This window comes from Musca autumnalis, unplaced genomic scaffold (genome assembly GCF_047663935.1).
Source record: "Musca autumnalis isolate F117 unplaced genomic scaffold, ASM4766393v1 scaffold_1, whole genome shotgun sequence".
In the NCBI taxonomy this organism is placed as follows: domain Eukaryota; kingdom Metazoa; phylum Arthropoda; class Insecta; order Diptera; family Muscidae; genus Musca; species Musca autumnalis.
This window is the reverse complement of record NW_027411644.1, coordinates 243,630,944-243,651,957: the sequence shown is the minus strand read 5'-3', so window position 1 is coordinate 243,651,957 and position 21,014 is coordinate 243,630,944. Positions and strand designations below refer to the sequence as shown.

At 35.4% G+C, this 21,014-nt stretch overlaps 1 protein-coding gene across 1 annotated transcript in view; it reads left to right on the top strand.

The window, feature by feature from the left end:
• Nucleotides 1–487: 487 nt before the first annotated feature.
• Nucleotides 488–21,014, top strand: part of slou (homeodomain transcription factor slouch) — a 42,115-nt gene continuing 21,588 nt past the window's right edge. The window contains exons 1-2 of the mRNA XM_073964062.1: nt 488–2,483; nt 10,381–10,696. Coding sequence (XP_073820163.1) covers nt 1,053–2,483; nt 10,381–10,696 — 1,747 coding nt within the window. The 5' untranslated portion in view covers nt 488–1,052. The remainder of the gene's footprint in view (nt 2,484–10,380; nt 10,697–21,014) is intronic.

The following is a 21,014-nucleotide window of genomic DNA, read 5'->3' as shown; positions in this document are numbered from 1 at the left end:
TAAACTCTGAATAAAGAGAAAAGAATGGGTGGCAAAGGAATGGAGGGAGAAAGGCAAGCGGAAGGTGGCTGGCTAACGAGAACGTTTAAAAGGAAATGGAGTGCTAAGGATTTTATTACAAGCCGAAAAAAGCGTTTCTAACCACAAACAAAAACAAGCAGCTGAAAAAGCTAATGGAGCTGGAAGATTAAATCGTTTGGGTTATTTTTTGTGTTGTACACACACCGAAAAACCATGAAACCAAAGTGAAAAACACTCATTCTTGTAGCCACATAAAGGAGGAGCCACACAACCCATTTTGTTGTGAAAGAAAGAAGCAGAGAGAAATATAGACAATAGTGAGAGTTAGGGGCGGGCATAGCTCGAGTGTGTGTGTGAATGTTACAAGAGAGAAAAACTCACCCCCATTTTACAAGAGTCAAAAGAGAGAAATATTTTTTAAATCACTCAAAGAGGGATGCTGTGAATTTCCATGCAAGCATCTGCCAGACTGTGTCCAACTTGTCTGTTGCACTTGTGGTGGCTGGTGTCACAGTGCTTGCCAGGGTGTCACAAGAGAGTGTTGATTTTCAAATTGGATTTTCTTTTTGTTCTTTTGACTCTCAATTTGAAATCTGAGTAGTTTTGAAAAACAAGGGGCAGCAGCATCACAAGCAACCCTTAGTTGAAGATTAGTTTTAAACAGGATTATCACCGCAGCAGTTTAACGCAAACGGATGTCGATGGTGTAAACAGTCGATTGGTTGACTTTCAAGTGAACACAACAATCGGAACGGCAAAAACAAAATATTACTGAACGCGTGCCAAAGATAATTTCATAACGTACAAAATCGTGAAAATAAAACAAAATAATCAAATGGGATTAATTAACGTGAAGTGATTGGAAATATTTGAAAATAATTTAAAAAAAATAAATTCAGAAAAAACTGAAATTTATCAAAAATTTCAGTGAAAAAGAACTGAGAAAAAATCTTAAAAGTTAAAAAAAAAAACCTTTTAAAATTAGTGTTTGAAATCTTAAAAACAAAACTTTCTTAAAAAACCCCACAAACATGGTGATGTTACAATCACCTACAAAACCCTCGGATACTGCAGCTCAAACTGCAATCAACAGCTCTCAAATGAGTCCCAATTCACAGCCCGATTCTCCCAAGTCGAATACGTCACCGGAACTAACAAACAAATCATCGGCCGCCGGTGCAAATAATGACAATAACTTGTCAACACCAACCACACCATCATCGGGATTACCATCACCTACGGCCAAAATACCTAAATTTATTATTACCCCGCAAACAAATCAACAGGCTGTGAACAATAATAACAACAACAATTCCAATAATAACAATAACAACATCAGCAACATGAAAAACAACGAAGAAAGTTTACGCTATTCCATGGAAAGACTTAAACAAATGACCGAGCAAAGGCGTTCCACATCACCTAAAAATGAGGATTCAGAAACAGAAAATTCACGTGACAACAACAGACGTTCCCAAACACCTCCCACACCTGGACAACAACAACAACAGCAGCAACAACCTCCACAACAATTGCAATTTATTAATGCCACACCACCCAGGAAACTTTTGGAATTGAACTCTGTACGCCAATTAGCACGACCGGAACCATTGCAACATCCCCATGCTGCTTTGCTACAGCAACATCCTCATCTATTACAAAATCCGCAATTTTTGGCAGCTGCAGCCCATCATCATGCTCAACATGGTCATGGACATCCGCATCATCATCATCCTGGACATCCAGTATTTCATCCCCACTTACCGACGGCTGCAGCAGTGGCTGCAACAGCATTTCATTTAAGGGGTCCACCATTACCACCGGGGGCCACTTCCACACTTACCTTGCCTGGTCACACACATGCTCCCTCACCGGCCCACTCACCTCTATCACCACCCAATTCGCCACCACATTCCGATCAACAACATCTGCCAAATGGACTACAAATGCCTTTAACTTCATCGTCTTCTTCTGCCGTCAACTCCTCCTCCGCTGCTCCATCTGCCATCTCAAATGTTCCTAATCCCCAACTGTCAACAATTTCTTTACAACCCTCGTCACATCCAACCAATGTTCCAGTAGCAATAACATCAGCCCATTTATCTTTAAGTCCCTCATCATCTTCGACCACAATATCATCAAGCTCGTCCAGTACACAACAACATCATGATATGGATTTGGAAAAGTTGAAATTGGTTGCCCAAGCCCAGGCAGCAGTTGCTGCCCGGTCTGCAGTTACAGCTGTGGCGACGGGTCAAAATGTTGTCTCCAATCGACCGGATTTAAGCGATTATGGTTTTAGAATACAATTGGGTGGCTTGGCGGCGGCTGCAGCAGCAGCGGCAGCTACATCGAGACAAATTGCCGCCGCAAATTATGCTCGCAGTGATACAAGTGAGGAGTTGAATGTCGATGGCAACGATGAGGAGAGTAATGATGAGGGATCACAGGGTCCACCGTCGGTAAGTTGATAGTAATGCATGTTTTTTGTTGTAATTGTAGTGAAAATAGAAATCGAAATTTGAAATGTTCGTGAGGTTAATAGAAGACACATTAATGATAATAATAGACGAAATTGATTTTTTATCAAAAATATTGTTCTATTAGAAGAGGTTTATTTTTTCGCTTATATAATTTAAGTAGTTGTTGTTTTTAAAGTGTGAAAGAGAATTTGAAGGATAAATTCGCATTTCGTGTATACACAACTGCATCTCGTATGACCACTGTCAGCAAGATGTTAAGTAGTTCACATGATAGACTATCTATCCCCTTGTATAAAACCTCGTTTGGTACTTAAACGGTGGGAGCATTTTTTTCTTTTTTAACTGCCGATCTTCTGGAATTCATTCCCGGAGAGATTCTTTCCTATTTTTCACTGCTGATATAGTGTCAGTTTATGTTATCGTGCATAATAGTCTTAATCTTGTTGCAATGGCAAGCTAAGACATGGCTTGGCAAGCTTAGACTTATTGGGCTGTCGCTGGCGGCCCTATAGAGAACGAATAGGTAGTATGTGTAGATAAGTTTTTCATGGGTTTTGCGTAGAGTGAATATTGGGTGTTTTGTAGATTTGGCAGTTCTAAAACCGCATTGATAAGACCTGTTCATTCCATTGGCCATAGGTTTTATCCGTTCACACAATAGGCTCAACAGCACCGTATACATATATTCGACTTATACCTCTACACCTTTTTATACACTCCAGAAGAGGGGTTTTCTTCCGTTTGTAACGCATTGAAATAATCATTTGCCATCGTCGATTTTCTTAAAAACAACAAGTGCTAGAAAAAAATCCGCTAAAGAAAAAATAGTGTGTTTATCGAAGATCTATAAACATTAATAAGTTGGCATTTGTGTCAATGATATGATTGCGGATGAACGAGGTTTTGTGTTTTCAGAGTATTGCGAAAAAAAACATGGTAGGTATATTTTGTGATATCTTGTTTACCTTTTGTGATATCAAAAATATATTTTATGCAGTTAAAAAAATTCTAAAGAATAGAAATCCCAACAATTTGCATAAAAAAAGTATCATGGCGTAGGCGACATTTGTGCCTAAGGGCATCTACGCCTTGATAGGGGTTTGGTGGGTTAATGTAATAAATTTGTCAGGTTTAACTTAAATACTTATTCCAATAGACATATCACACTATAAAGTGAAGTTAAAATTAAATATTATGCTAAACGTATCTTATTTTAGTAATATTGTGATTTCTGTATCTAAATTCAAGGTACCTACAGTATCGGCCAAAACTAAAGCACCCCCTCAGTAAATTTTTTTGAAATGATAATTTTTTTATGAAAACTAAATTATAAATTTATTTTTTATTTTTCTTTTTATTTATTTATATCTTTATAATTGAAAAATACAAAAATAAGGAGATCAGAATTTAATAAACAAAAGTTAAAATTCAAAAAACATTTTAGGTCGCAAATATAAGCGGACAAAACTAAAGCACCCCCCCATTTGAGGTACAGCGAAAACTATTGAAATCAATATTTCGTTGCTTATCCTCTATTCTGGATGACACAATCACATCTTTTAGGCATAAAGGATACTAAATTATTAATTATTGCAGGCGAAATAATCGGGTTTCGGAAAATTTAGCTTAAATCCTCAAAATACTGAAAATCGGAAGGTACCGTTATATGGAGGCTATACCCAAACGTGGACCCAGGTCCACGATTTTTGGTGGATATGTTTTGTGACCACTAAGAACCCTAAGTACCAAATTACAGCTAATTTAGTAGGAAAATGTGGCTTAAATATCCAAAATACCGAAGATCGGAAGGTACCGCTATAAGGGGGCTATACCAAAACATTAGCCGATATTGTTCATATTCATCCAAAAATGATGCTACAGCATTCTCTGGTCAAATAGTTTAAAAATTTAGTTTAAAAATTAGCAAAAGAACGAACTGCAAAAGAACGGTAGACGCCGGCTTATTCAGTCGACGACCAGCAAAAAACCTTCCGCCTCCATGTTTTACAGCGTCTTTGCAATATTTAGGATTTAATGGTTGCCCATTTGGTCCAAGCCTTTTACCATCTGAATACTTTAAATTAAACATAGATTCATCGGAAAACAGTTCAAATGGGTCTTGGCGAATGTCAGTCTGGCTCCTTCATTTTTAGTCGATATGAAAGTTTTTTTTGCTGGCCGTCGACTGAATAAGCCGGCGTCTATCGTTCTTCTGTAATTCGTTCTTTTGCTAATTTTTAAACGTTAGCGTATTGTATTTGACCAGAGAATGCTGTAGCATCATTTTTGGATGAATATGAACAATATCGGCTAATGTTTTGGTATAGCCCCCTTAAGGCGGTACCTTCCGATCTTCGGTATTTTGGATATTTAAGCCACATTTTCCTACTAAATTAGCTGTAATTTGGTACTTAGGGTTCTTAGTGGTCACAAAACATATCCACCAAAAATCGTGGACCTGGGTCCACGTTTGGGTATAGCCTCCATATAACGGTACCTTCCGATTTTCAGTATTTTGAGGATTTAAGCTAAATTTTCCGAAAATTGATTATTTCGCCTGCAATAATTAATAATTTAGTATCCTTTATGCCTAAAAAATGTGACTGTGTCATCCAGAATAGAGGATATGCAACGAAATATTGAATTCAATATTTTTTGTTGTACCTCAAATTGGGGGGTGCTTTAGTTTTGTCCGCTTATATTTGCGACCTAAAATATTTTTCGAATTTTAACTTTTGTTTATTAAATTCTGAATTCCTTATTTTTGTATTTTTCAATTATAAAGATATAAATAAATAAAAAGAAAAATAAAATATAAATTTATAATTTAGTTTTCATAAAAAATTATCATTTCAAAAAAATTTACTGAGGGGGTGCTTTAGTTTTGGCCGATACTGTACTTCAAATAACTGCTAGAATTTGTTTCTTTCTGCGAATTTTAGAATCATTTCTGATTATTCAATAGAAAACATGTCCCTTTTTTGTATAATGTTGATATTTAAGGAAGAAGTATGGTAAATTACAATTTTAGAGTCCGTTGGAGGCTTCCCCACTTTCTATATATTTTGTAAATTCTCAAGAATTATATTTTAAAAACAAAATTATAATCATTTATACATCAAAACTTATAGTCAAGATATGCTAATATTTGAAATAAAGAACAAATAATATTTGAAAAAATTTTAACCTTATCGATATGAGAACATTTTGAACGAAACCGTGCCGAAGCCTCCCCATATTACAATATACGAGGGGTACTAAAAACCTTCTGGCCTAGGCAACACGCAGTGTCGCCAGGCGTCATTTCACATTTTTTTGCTTACAGTGACTGGAAAAAATTAGTTTGCGAAAAAATGGAATTTATTTGGGAACATTTTCGTCCTATAATTTTTCAAAATTTTCGACGTGGATTATCACGGTAAGAGTGCATCGATCAAATTAAATCTTTGTATTTCGATAAAGGGCCATTCTATAGCACTATGAAAAACTGGCTTAATTAATTTAATCGTGGCCGACACTCGCAAAAAAACGAAGTTCGTGAGCGTCGCCCAAAATCGGACGCTGTGCCAGAATAAAATTAAGCCGTTAGTGAACGAATAATGCAGGAACGCCATGTTATATACCGTGAGATAGAGACATCCTTCGGCATTTCTTCCGCCAACTAAAATTTGATATTGCATGAACACCTGGCCGCAAAAATGGATTTTTCTCGTTAGATCCAGCAAAATTGGTCAATCGCTCAAAAAAGGCTCTTGTGGATTTGTGCAAAGAAATTGTGGAAAAAAAACAATCGCGATGCTTCAAACGACATTTATAAGATCGTCGTATCTATGCTTAGGAGCCCGAAACAAAACCGAAATCGACCTTTTGGGTCTTCGTAAACAAGCCAAATCCAACGAAAGTTGTTCAGGGAAGAAGTCCTTCGAAGCAAATGGTCGCCTGGCTTGGAAAATGTAGGACAGACAATTCTGAGCATTACACTACAATTAGTTTGCCTGAAGTCTCCTGAGAAATTCGAAAAACGAACAAGAGAAGACGAGTCGTTCTGTATCCTGACAATGCGAGCTCTCACACATCGATTCAAACCAGCGCCTGTTTGACCAGACAAAACGTGGAATTGATGGGTCATGTGCCGTAAGGCCCTGACTGGGGATCCAATGGATTCATTTGATTGCAGCATATTAAGAAAAAAGGGCGTGGTCAACGATTTTCGTCGCCAGAAATTGCTGTAAAAGCGTTCGAAAACCATGTTTTTGAGGTGCATCAATCAAGCCGCTGAAAACAACTCAACACATGGTCGCATGTCAAACTGTCCTGAATACGCTAAGGCTAAAAACTGTCAAACTTTCCACAAAAAAAAATCGAATGACGCCTGGCGACACTGCGCGCCAGAAGGTTTTTTGGTACTCCTCGTATTCTTGATTAGTATAAAATTAAGAGTAGATAAAACCATGTTCGTCTAGCGTCCGCAAAATTTAGCTACAATGCTAAATTTGGCACCCGAGTGTATTTTTTCTTAGGCAGATCAAGTTAGACGATTGGCTATATTGGCCCACATTTTTGTATAGCCCACATATAACGGTACCATCCGATGTTCGGTACTTTGAGAATTTTAGCATAATTGTTTCACCGAACTACCTGTAATTTGACGTTTAAGGTTCCTAGTTGTAACAAAACTACTCTTCCCGAAATGTTCAACATAGGTCCACATATAACGGTACCTCCCGATTGTCGGTATTTCGAGGATTTTAACAAACATTTTTTGACCCAACTACCTGTGGCTCCCAGGGGTCATAAAACGTCTCTATTAAAAATTTTCAGCGTAGGTCCACGTTTCGATATAGCCCCCATATAACGGTATCTCCCGATTTTAGATATTTTGAGGGTTTTAGAAAAATTGTTTGATCGAACTACCTGTAATTTGACGTTTGAGGTTTCCAGAGATACAAAACATCGCCACCAAAAATGTTCAACATAGGTCCATGTTTTGGTATAACCCCCATATAACTGCATCACCCGATTTTAGTTATTTTGAGGATAATGTTTGACCGAATTACCTGTAATTTGATGTTTAAGGTTCCCAGGGGTCATAAAATTTCTCTATTAAAAACTGTACGCATAGGTCCATGACTGGATATAGCCCCTCTATAACGGTACCTCCCGATTATCGGTATTTGAAGGATTTTAGCTATATTTTTGGGCCAAACTACCTGCATATTAACATTTGACATTCCCAGCGATCACAAAACATCTTCAACAAAAATTATCAACATAGATCCATATTTCTGTACAGCCCCAATAAAACAGTACCTCCCGATTTTCGGTATTTTGAAGGTTTTAGCAACCATTTTTTGAACGAACTACCTGTAATTTGACGTTTGAGATTCCTAGAGGCCCAAAACATCTCCACCAAAAATTTTGAACATAGGTCCATGTTTTGGAATAGCACCCACGTAACGGCACCTCCCGAGTATTTTGAGGATTTTAGCTACAAATTTTAACCGAACTAGCTGTAATTTGGCATTTGAAATTCCCAGTCGTCACAAAACGTTTTCACCAAAAATGTTCAATATAGTTCCACTTTTTGTTATAGACGTATATACCGATTTTCGGTAAACAAACTTATAATTTCCTATAATTTCTTTTTCCACAGTGTGTTGAAAAGGGAAAATTATAGGAATTTATAAGATTGTGTTTCCGAAAAATCATATTTTGACAACGTGAAGCGATTTTTAGATGTGTGTCCGTCCGTCCATTACAAATTGTAATCAAACTCCAGGCCGCAATTATGGACCAATCGTCACGAAATGTTGTATTAAGGTCGGAAATAGAAACGATTAGATCGTTAAATATTTAGAGGGTGAAATATACCAAAAACCAGTTTTATTCCATTTTGTAGCGGCTCCATAGGTCGCAATGATGTTGTGGTCGGTGCGAAATTTTAAATAAGGTTTGGGTTTACGACGAAGAAGAAGCATGCAATTTAAGATGATGAACAGGTAATATTTTGCGGGTGGTAAAATGTCTAGTATAATTACTAAATATTTATTCCTATTTATCTTAGGGGTACGTCTTTATTTAAAAGAGGACCTCTTGACCTTTCCACTGATGTCTAGTATATACAGGGTACCACAGTGTAAATTGTGTATAGTGTAACCATAATCACGCTAGAGGTCGCAGGTATATTTTAATAGTGACAAATTTTTGAAGTAAAAAGTGTGGTTCAGGAAAATGACAAATGTTTTGAAAAATTATCACGGGAGAAGTTGGCCATTTACCGGTACCGGTTTATAGGTAATTCAGCAGAAAAAGGTGATTAAATCTTATAAAGTGTCGAAAAATGGATGGTAACCTCATATGGAGGCTGTGGTAAAAAGTGGACCAATATCACATTTCTTTATAAGATGGTGTCAGAGTTCATTACTAAAACCCATTGAATTTGAATATTTAGTTAACAATAAATCGAGATATAAATCATATGGGAGTATACCAAATCATGGACCAATACTGACAAATTTCCGCGGCAAGGTTTACTATGAAATAAGAATTCCTGGTACCGGATTACAGCAAATTCGATTGAACAATGTGTTGGTAACAGTAAAATATTACAATTCAGGATGATTCGTTTCATGGGAACCAGGCGAAAACTTGGACCTAGGACTACAATATTTTTGTCAGAGTATTTTTGTCACACCTTCCCTTGTAAGTGCCACCACTGTGCATTGTGGGAAAAATATTCAAATTTAAATTTTTTGTCCAAATTTTAAATTTTGGTGCCATATTCCGACAAATTACGAACACGAAACTTGAAAGCCAATTCTTGACCTCTTTTTTGATGTAAATTATGTCAATAATGAATGACAAGTGCCCAGATGAAATGGTGTAGGGTATCACATGGTCCACCAATCCCTCCGACTATAGCCCTCTGTTACTTGTTTTATATGGGTAGTTTACTCACCCGGTTTTTATTGTTTTATGGGTATTAATGGCAGTGTTCCAGGTGATGGTTCCTTTTGAGGTGAAAGAGGGGCCATAATAAGTCCTGGGCCTTGCCAAGGTAAAGCCGGTTACGACCGTTTCTCCTTATGTCACTTTGTATATTCAAAAAACCCATCTTTTTTAATGTAGTAATTAGCTTTGTCAATTGAATAGGCCAACTGTTTAGGGTGCCAAACCCACAAGCGTCTAAAAATGTACACTGGAAAATTCCAAATAGTCGAGAAGCTTGGAAAATGATTTTTTTTTAAAATATTACATAGTATATTGTTTGTTTTGTTATAGTTGAAGATTCAATTATATGATTGCTTATGTCTGGAGTATTCCCCCATTGGCTTATCTTCATCATTACTTTCTATTACAGAGAGTAATGTTTACAAAATGCACTGACAGCCTGAAGCCTGATCGCTACCAATATCATGATTTCATCCCGCCGAAGGGAATTATCAATTGGATTTTCAGTTTTTGAAATGATGATTTTTCTAGTGAAAACTGAAAAGCCAATTGATAAATCCCTTCGACGGGATGAAATCATGATATTGGTAGCGATCAGTAAATGTTTGCAGGTTGTCAGTGCGTTTTGTAAACATTACTCTCTGTAATAGAAAGTAATGATTAAGTTAAGCCAATGGGGGAATACTCCAGACTTAAGCAATTATTACTTAGTATATTTAGGTCCACCACTTCTGTTATTGTTTTTTTGTGCAGTCATAGGCTGAGAGTATTTAGTTAATTCTTTTTTTCTTGTTTTTTTTTTCTTTTTTCTTTGATAATGTACTTAATTTTATTTTCAAATACCCATTTTATTCAATATATTGTTTATAAATCCAATTGCAATTTCATTAAAATATAATATTCCATTTTGTTTTCTTCCCTTCAGGTCTGCCCGGTTGATTTAACCCGTTCTGTACCGAATGGACATCTCAATTCAACAACAAATTCACCAACATCGACCAACTCAGGACACAACACAACAGCGGGAGCAGGAACAACAACACCAAACACGACCACCAGCGAAAAAGAAACAACTAAACGTTTAGCATTTTCCGTGGAAAATATTTTGGATCCAACAAAATTCACGGGAAAAATGCAACAACAACACTATGCAAATCAAAGACAATGGAGTTGTAGTGGTAGCAGTAACTATGACCGCGATGAAGAAATGCATGACGATGAACATAGTGAAGATATGTCGGGTAAGTTTTATAAAAAACAAATATTGAAAAAATGTATTTTTAACATGCAAAACGAAATATAAGCACTGTGGAAAAATAACTGTAATCCCTTTTTTCAATTTTCACCTGAATGCCATTGTTTTTTTTTCAACGCTTTTTTATAAGTCCTTGTACAAAAATTTCTAAAATGTCTATGTATGGCTGTGTAAAAATCAATTAAAATACTGTTGTGTATGTATGTGTGCGTTGAATTGACCAAAGCAAGATTTGCAAAATATCTAATAAAAGGCACATATTGGTTGTGCGAGTGTGTGTGAATGAAATACGATGAGCCGTTTTTTGTTTGTTTGGTTATTCCCCCCTTTTGGCAAGTGCAATATAAAAATTCGTAAAAAAGTACGAATATTTCAATCAAAATTCTATTTGTTTTCTATACAATGCATATACATATGTGAATGTCTACAGTTACACACACACATGTATGTGTGCATGTATATTTACATAAGTGCCCAAACATATGAACTACAAATACATTCAATCAAATTGAAAACTTTTACTACAAATATTTCGAGTGCAATATTCCAGCATAACGTTGTTGTAAAATACATAATATTTTTAAATTCCCAGTACTATTCCATCATCTTCCCACATAAACACTTTGGAATTTTGTAAAAATATAGAGAAAAACAGCTTTGAGATTTGTAGACTTATTTGATTTTAGTATTTGTAAGGGAGAGATTGAATAACAAATTTCAATTTGTTTTTCATATTAAATATATTTTTGGAATAAAGCATTAGAATGAATGGGAAACAAATGTGCGAGCTTTTTTAATAAGCAATTGTAATATTTTTGAAAATTAACACAATCCTGTTAGAAATATATTGATGAAAAATTATGTAGAGAAAGTGGTACTACCTTAATCTGCTATCATTGGGAAGAGTGTTTTAAGGTACCCCCCGTGACTCCGTATGAAGTGTTACACAGAAGGCCGAGAGTTCGAGTTTTCTGCTAACAAAAATTATTTTTCAACTCTTAGCAGGGTTGGGATGACGACTTCTAGTTTGCTTTTCAAAATTGTCTGGCTTAATTCCATAGTCGTTGTTTTAATATTTTATTAAAAAAACTTTAATTTATCAGTTGGAAAACTCTCTGTCACATCTGTTAGCCACAGTTTAATATTGGGATATATTTTGCGAAGTTTTTCAGCCATGCACAACATGACTGAATGTGGTGTCGTACTATGTTCTCCACGTCCTTCGGAGTAGCTGATAAAAAGATGACCTCATCTCATCAGCCAAAGTAGAGTCAGGTTTATTCTGTCAATATATAGAAGTCTCTCCTATAACCTCATGAATTTTCCTAGGAACTTCATTTTCGTTTATCTCTGGAAATCATAACTGCAACAGAAATTTAAAAATATAAATTTCCAATAATTATTCCAAAACTTTTTAATAAAATGTGTTTTGTTGTTATCACATCACGTCCCATAAATAGATTGCATTTAAAATTTAATGATGTAATTAAAACTTATGTCATTATAAGGCTCTTTTGTTAACTACCCCAAAGGTATTTTATTCTTGGGTAAGATTTAAGTATGACACATACACACATCTCCTCTCTCTCACTCAGTCTCCTTCCTCGCCGACAATTTGGTCTGACAATTTTATAAATGGGATGTTTATCACAAAGTGCCAATTATGTAAAATTATGGCAGAGGCAACAACAACACACAATTAACAAGAATCATCATTGTTATTATTGTTGTTGTTGTTGGCTTCGTCATCGACAGCGTCATCAGCTTTTCTCTTCTCATCTCGTTGAAGCCTTCGGTAACATGTTAACGCTATTGTTTGTGTTAATAAAACACAATTAACTTCATCAATGATGGCTGGTTTAAATCAACACACATACAGTGACACGTCGTCTATAGCTAGCTGTTCATTCTAGGAAATATCATGTTCATGGAATAACTTCATACACAGACATAAACGTTTACAGATTGATGTTGTTCTCTGTTGCGGACAAAATCCATAAATTGGCGTTAAGTATACGCCACACTGAACTTTCATAATAAAACATCGACATAATGGTGTGTTGGAGTGTGCTTGGGAAAATTGAGTGTGTGTGGGTGTGTGATTTTTGTTTTGTTCGGAATTTGCCGTTGAACTGGATTCTTGTGGCAAGAATGTGTGCGTGACATTGTTAATATTTGTTGCAGGAGTTTTTGAAGCTATTACACGATTCTGAAATGTGTGTGTGTGTAAAGCTCACGGAATTTTGTGAACTTTAAATGACTTTTCAACTAGCAAATCCCCGTAATAATAGTTAAGGAGAGGCAGAGGAGAGGTATTAGTGACAAAGCAAAAACCCTGACATTAAATTTTGACAGTAGATAACTTCGTTCTATGGAAAAATTCTAAACTGTTTACGCGAAAAAAATTATATTTTAAAAAAAATCTAAAAAAGTAAAAGGAAACAGTCTGCTTTTTCGAGAGCAAAAAATCCTCAACCTATAAATAAAAAAATAACAGGAATGGTGGATCTAAAGTTTCCATGCACAGATTCCTTAAATAAAAAATAAATAGCCTCTTCGTAGCTGACAAAAAATAAAAATTAAATTAAAATTTTTAAAAAAAATGTATAAAAAAGAATAAAAAATACAAATTTGTTCCAAAAATAAAAAAGTACTCCTTGGTTTTTCATATAAGTGTTATAAAAATTCCATTTGGGTAAAAAAGCTGTAATTTTTATGGGAAACGTTATGAAAAAACACACATTTTTACCCATGCCATTTCAACTAATGTAAAAAAATGTTAAACGGGCGGAACGGGAACAAAAGTACATATGGACTGAAAGAGGACAATCTCAGGCATCATTCTGTGAAAACGGAACTTTGTTCCATGTTGTTCCCTATAAGTTCTAGTCCACTAAATTTGGAATTTCACTAAAATTTAATACCTGAGGAAAAATAAAATAGCTCACTTCGTGTAAACGCTACGGAAATTTATTTATAGTTTTATAAAAACAACAATGCTACCTAAAATAATTGTTCCACAAACATCCCATACGGGACAAGGGAGACTTCTCTCATATCAATGAGTGCACCCCCATTCATATTAACTCAATGATATGGGACCAACAATTTATCGCCTAGTTACAACGGCGTGTCTAAGACACCACTTCTGTAGAGAAGTTTTACATGGTTGAGGAGTATTTTGCCACCGTTGAAAAGTGTTTTGATGTTGCCTGGCCGGGGAATCGAATTCACGACGGTATGTGTGCAAGGCGGGTGTGCATACCATTGCACCACGGTGGCACCCAACAACAATGCTACCTACCTAGGAAAAAATTCAATATCTGTTAAGTTTCTGAGAAATAGCTATTTCTTTATCTAGAAATTTGCCATAATGACGTATTTTCTAAAATTGCGAAAAAAAAAATTGTTGTCTCTAAGGGCACACCACGCCAACACCTTCCAATATTTTATCCTCAGTTTTTGACTTCCTTAGTTTTGATATGTTTACTATGGAGTCCCATATGGAAATTGATAATCGGTGACGACAACAAATTGGGTTTTTGGCCAGGAAAATCAATTTCTGATAGGCGTTTATGGGACAGGTAAAATAGACATATAACCCTTCTAAAATTACAAAAATAAAGAGAATAAAGTGACAGCATTTTATTCCTTTCGATAGTTATCGTGCCAAACAGAAATCTTAGGTGTTGGTCTCTTTCTTAGGAATTTAAAGCATTATGTCAGGATGCCCACCAAAAACATTCTATCGTTGCAAACATTTCTAAATAATCCTCTCACAGCCGTTAAATTGCAGTTCAGCAAGTATTTTAACGCTTTTGAGGGAGGTATTGGAAAGAGTTATATAATTTAGTCCATCATCGAACTTTATTTAAGTTTAAGAGGTACATATATATATATATAACGATTTTCAACAGCCAATTCAGTTGGTCACCCAGGAATTTTTAGAGCTTTTGGACCATTATGCCACATTATATCGCTATAAACAGGACCGCAAGGGATATTTTCGATAAAAATTTCAAAACGATTTTCAAACAGCCCTGAAACATAACTTTTGAACTTTTGTGAGATAGGTAACTGAAGATGTATTTCTATATAGACGTTCTTAGAACTTGATGTACGTTTGGAAGAAATTTTACGAAATCCAAGGTTTTGGGCAAATTTGATACTCATTAGTTAGGAAGTTATTGCGCTCCTCAGGCATTTCAGCTTGAGGCGGCGCACTATCTCGCGTGTTCATATTAACTGTGGCCAAAAATAAAAGGAGTTGCTGTAGGTGCAGCACAAAAAATTGGGATGGTTGGTCCACGTTTTCATATAGCCCCCATAGAACCGTACCTCCCTCCTATTTTCAGTATTTTGAAAGTTTTAGTCATAATGACCAAACGAAATTACTGACATTTTCTGGTTAGTCTTCAGCAGAGGTATGAAACATTCCAACTGAGAATTTTGGGTGTAGGTCCACGTTTTGATATAGCCCCCATAGAACGGTACCTCCCGATTATCGGTATTTTGAAGATTTTAGCCTCATTATTACACCGAAATTGCTGCAATTTGGTATTTAGTCTTCGTTGGGGGCATAAAACTTTCACCTTGAAATTTGTCTGCATAGATCCACGCCTTCATATGGTCCCCATAGGACGGTACCTCCCGATTTTCAGAATTTTGGAGGTTTTAGCCTGATTAACACACCGAAATGGTTGAAAATTGGTATTAAGTCTTCGTTGTGGGCTTATAATTTTGCACCAGAAATCTGTCAGTATAGGTCATCGTCTTCCTATAGCCCCCATAGAACCGTACCTCCCCATTTTCGATATTTTGAATGCTGTGGCCTTAATATCCACCCGAAATTACTGAAATTGAATATTGAATACATCAAAATCTTGTCTTTATATATGAGAATTTTCCTTTAAAAACGTTTTTGACCGATTAATGGTCAAAAAGGGTCCATTTTTGTAAAAAATCGAATTTTGATTTTCGCTATTCATCATTTTTTTAAATTGATATTTTTAAAAGTCTCTCAATGTAAAGCAAGTTTATTACGTACTTAATAAGCCCACAAAAATATGTGATGATCGGTTCATTCGTTTTCGCGCTACAGCCAACACCGCAAAACGCTTTGTTCGAATAGGGGGTAACCCCTAGTGAGGTGGTCGCTGAAAAAGAGAAATAACATGTTCTTCTGCAAACCTCACTTTTAACAATTTAAACAACAAATAATATAGATATACAATTTCATAAAATTTTTTCCCACTCTACAAATTTTAAAATTTGGTTCACAAAATCTATGTACTAAAAACCACAGCCTTGGGTAACTGTAAACACCATATGATGACTATTTACTTCCAAACAAAATTAAATCTATGTTTATTACACCCAAAGCAACTTTAGACATTTATTTTAGAACGATAAATGACTTTAAATATTAAAATTTTGGAGCGTAATAACAGTTATTAATTTTAGTAAAATAAGGACAAAATGCATATTTCCAACAACTGTCGGGTTGGACAAAACTACTTGACAAATCAATACCATAATTCAAATTCCTTTAAATTGAAATGTTTACTATAAATTCTCATCAATAAATTTGTATTCCGAAGTACTTGATTTTGACCATTTTTGGCCACGGTCGTGACACTGTGCGGCGGAGGTTTTTAGAGCTTTTGGGCCATTATCTCAGGAAGTATGGACTTGCCCCAAAAACAATTGTACCGTCGTAATAGGAGCCGTTGAGACAATCTGCTGCAAAAATACTAAAAAATCCTCAAACATCCCTTAATGTACACTTAAGCATAGATTTTGAACTTTTGTGAGGGACATACCTGAACATATTTTCCAATATAGACCTTCTTGGAACTTGATGTACGTTTGGAAGACATTTTGCGATGTGCCAGGTTTCGGGCCACTCTAACATACGAATTGAGTATCAGATAGATCCGAGACTCTCTGTTTTAGTGCATTTTGGTAATTATCTTAGGAATTGTGGGCTTGATCTCGAAATAATTGTACAGTCGTAATAGGTGCTGCCAGGAAAACCTGTTAAAACCAATTTCAAAATGATCCCCGAACAGCCCTTAATCTGCACTTTAGACAAAATTTTGACCTTTCGTGAGGGAGGAACAATTTTTTTATATGCAAAGATTCGGCGATCCTTATTGGATACTGAAATATAGGTTCGAATATATCCTGATCTATGCCTTGAAGAAATATTACGATGAGGAAAGGTTGGTCCATATCGGTTACTTCCGCCCCGTTTTACCAGTGTAAACCGATTTGGTTCATCTTAAATCATTAAAATGTACGAAGTTTAAACAAAACCGTAATATTTATTCGAAGCTTACATTTGTGAGTAATTCCATCTCGATCCACTTTTTCTGGTACAAACCCACAAAAGTTAGCAAATTATCAGTTAACTGCACTTTTAGACTACTGCCTAGATCGCCTTGATGTTTTTTAATCAGGTAATCCTTTTGGTCCTGTTTACAACATTATAGTTATTAATTGACGTAGGCCTAACTTTTCACACTAAAAATAAAATTAAAGGAAAGAAAAACTCCCAAAGATAGCTTCCATCGAAATTGCTGAACTTATGTATGTGCAGTTCAATATTAAAACTCGAATGGTTATAAAGTTTATAGTCCTAGTGCTTTCTTCTACATTGATATAATTTTATTAATTTGAATGACCATACATCTATGGATTATGGACTAAAATTTAGAAATTTCTGTAATCTGTTAGTGGAATAATTGGCCTACTGTCGCAAACTAAATAATTTTATTCCAATAAATTAATTGATTTATTAATTTAAAATTATTTTTGAGACCGGTGGGCGTCAGGACATTAAAGTCTTTTTCTTCTTTTATTTCTTTACTGTCCTAGGCTTTTCTCTTTTATTCCTTTTAATTTATTTTATTTTAAATTCCATTTTAGTTGCGCTCATTCTCCTTTGCTAATAATTCTCAATTTAAACCATTTTTCCAATTTATCCTATTAATTTCACCATAATCCCCATTTGGTTTGGAGACACAATAAATAATAATTAAATTGCCTGACACTTTGCTAATTTTCTTTCATAAATTTATTCATGCCACCTATTATAAATAATACAAATTAAAACTACCAAAGGCAAAATACGTACATATATACATATAAACGTGCATATCAATCAACCAATAGCCTCACTTTGCTCGCTGCAAACAATGTTATCTGTATGCAAATATTTATTTAGTTATTAGTTTGCCGCAGAATTTTGTTTACATTTCATTATGGCCCGACGGGCGGAGGGTTCTTATCATTTGTTTAACAATTAACACTAAAACATTCATTAAAATTCAAAAATTACTGATGCCCAAAATCATTAGGATTTCGCTTGTATTGTTTTCGACTATTGTCATTTTGAACAATAGCATAAAACTGATATCTTATATCTCGTCGAACAATAATAATTGCTGTTTGATTATGCCACAGCTCGAAATCATGGCCCATAACCCAGCATTCAAACACCCACTCACTCAACGTCATCATCATCACGGCATATTATGAAATTCAAAATCTAATAATAACAAGGCATCCTTCCTTAATGCGACACGTAATTTGCCTGGGGTGTTGGCAATAATAAATTCAAGCTAAACAATAGGATTCCTTCCAACTACCCCTTTATATCTCCATCCATTGCATGGACTACTACAACGACAATCTAATCAACAGTGACCCCCCTGTCTCCACCAACCGTAGGCAATGAACTGGGCAACCAATCAGCCAGCCATTCATGCCGCCTGGTAAACATTCAACATCCATCCAATTGCCCCAAATTGCTAATTATGGCCGACCATCATATAAGCACTTAACACCTTAAAAACATAATAAAACGTAATTTATCGTTTTAACGTCATTAAGTCTGCCATGGTGGCTAAGTGACAAGTTATAGTGCGCATGTTCCACAAAGCAAGCAAGCACGCACACACACATACCACACAGCCCCGTTGTTATACATACCATAACTCCATGGTTTTAAAAGAGGGGATACACACAAACGGTTAGACTGGTGGCTTCCTACTCAATGGTTGCCATTACAACCATGACTCAATACTGCAGTTTTATTACTGTTGGGGTAGTTTATAATAACTCTGTGTCCGTGTGTGTGTGAGTTTGGGGACAATCATTGTTGTGTTGCCATAATTTTAAGTATGCATTTGGGGTTTACCCTTTTGTGTGTAAGTTTTTCAAAAACAAACTTATTGTAAATGCAGACATTGACTACCAGTTTCCTCCCTCTTTCCTCAGGCCACAATGTGGAGCTAACTTTAGCATCCCCTTTGTAGTGTGTTTGATTATTAAGCTTTGTCATAATTAACAAGCTTCTCAATTAATGTGAAATTAACAAAATATGTTGTTCTACTAGAATGTTTTACTGGGGTGCACAGTGTTCTGGAATTCAAAATTGTACGGAAAATATAAAATATTAAATACGGAAATGTAATGGATTTTTATGTCTTATACAACAATAGTAGATATTCAATAGAGGGATCAAGGCCTACAGAAAGTCGGCCATTCAGAGTTCTGTTAACAACTTTTGACAACAAACAAATAATAGATTGTTCATTATTGTGATTTGATTTCCTTTGTATTTTATGTCACAACAATGTATTTGACAGCAAACTAAATAGTCAGGGCTAACTAGTTTGGGCTGAGTGTCCGACTGTATATACTGTGAGAGGGATCATATTCAGAGCTTTTCTATAGGTGACAAGTTTTTCGAAAGGTCCTTTAATGTGGAACACATTTCACATCAGAACGTTTTATGTAGGCCGAATATCTATTGATAATGTTTATAATGTTTCGTTTCGCATAAGGTATCTTGAAAAATTTTATCTGATTTTAGACAGGATTATGGTGGTAGTTCTAGTTCTGATTCCTTAAAACAATTACCAAATCCCTATTCTTTGGGACGAAAGACATTTCAGGAGTTGTCTGTAGGGAGCAGACCTTTCTTTTTTCTATGAACTATTTATATTTTTTGTCACATTTTATGTAACTGAGCAAGGCATATTTATATAAGGTAAATGCATGAATTACAACAATTAACAAATTTACAAAAACAACATTGTTGTTATAGAACATTTAATGTCAAAGAAAATTTTGAATAATAGGGTCGTTCTAAAATTTTTCTCAGGAAAAAACATAAATTAATTTTGAAAATCCTCTAAAACAGAACAAATTTGAATCAAAATGTAAATATAAAGCATTCAGTACGGTGGTAGGTTATTTTTATTACATGTTTACGATGAAAAGAAGTATTTTATGGTAGCAAATTTTGAAGTTTAAAATTCCATGAGTAGACCCTTTGACATTAAAAAAAAGTAAAAATACAGCTGATTGTCACTTCTACCCTATATAAATGTGCCTTTTAGCTGAGGCTCAATTTTGTTTCTATGAACATTTGAAATGAAAATGGTTCTGGAACATAATGTCTTGAAGTAGAAACAAGGCCACAAAAAAACCATTATCGAACAGGTCTTAAAGAACACATAAGAGAACATTTTGAACTTTTGTGAGGGAGGTACCCGAAAGTGTAGACCGATATGGATCTTCTTGGAACTTAATGTAAATTCGGAAGTAGTTTTACGAAATGAAAAGTTTTGGCCAAATCAAATACTCAATTAGTAAGTAATCGGATCATCAGTCATTTTAGTTGTTGCCGGCAGGGTTTTTAGTGCTTTTGGGCTATTATCTTAGGAAGTATGGACTTGCTCTCGAGGAATTGTACAGTTGCAACAGGAGTAAACAGGACAAGTTGATGCAAAAAACATCTAAATAGACTGCACTTATGCGAAATGTTTTGAAATTGTGTGTGAGAAATACCCGAAGGAGTTGACCGATATAGTCCATGATCGATCCTTATCTCTGTCTCGAAGAAATATTATGAGAACCAAATTTTAGAATCGGTTGACGCCTTCGAAAGTTATTTATTTTAGAGAAAAATTGGACCGAATATTACGAGATGCATTTTTTGTATAAAATCAGTTGACCTTTTCCAGGGTTATAGTGCACGCCAGACGGACGAACAGGACTTTATTGACTCCACATTGTCTGAAACAGATTTCGTACAAAAATATGTTGAGTCTGGAAACAATATTTCCATGCGGAACATTTTTGATTGCATCAAAGTTTATGTACCCTAATTAGCCTTAAGGCTGTATACTAGGGCGGGGCGTTTTGTATGGAAGGAACAAAACCTTAACCGGCGTGTCGTGATTCTGATCCCTGGGATTGTACTGAGCAAAAAAGTCCACTGGACCATATGT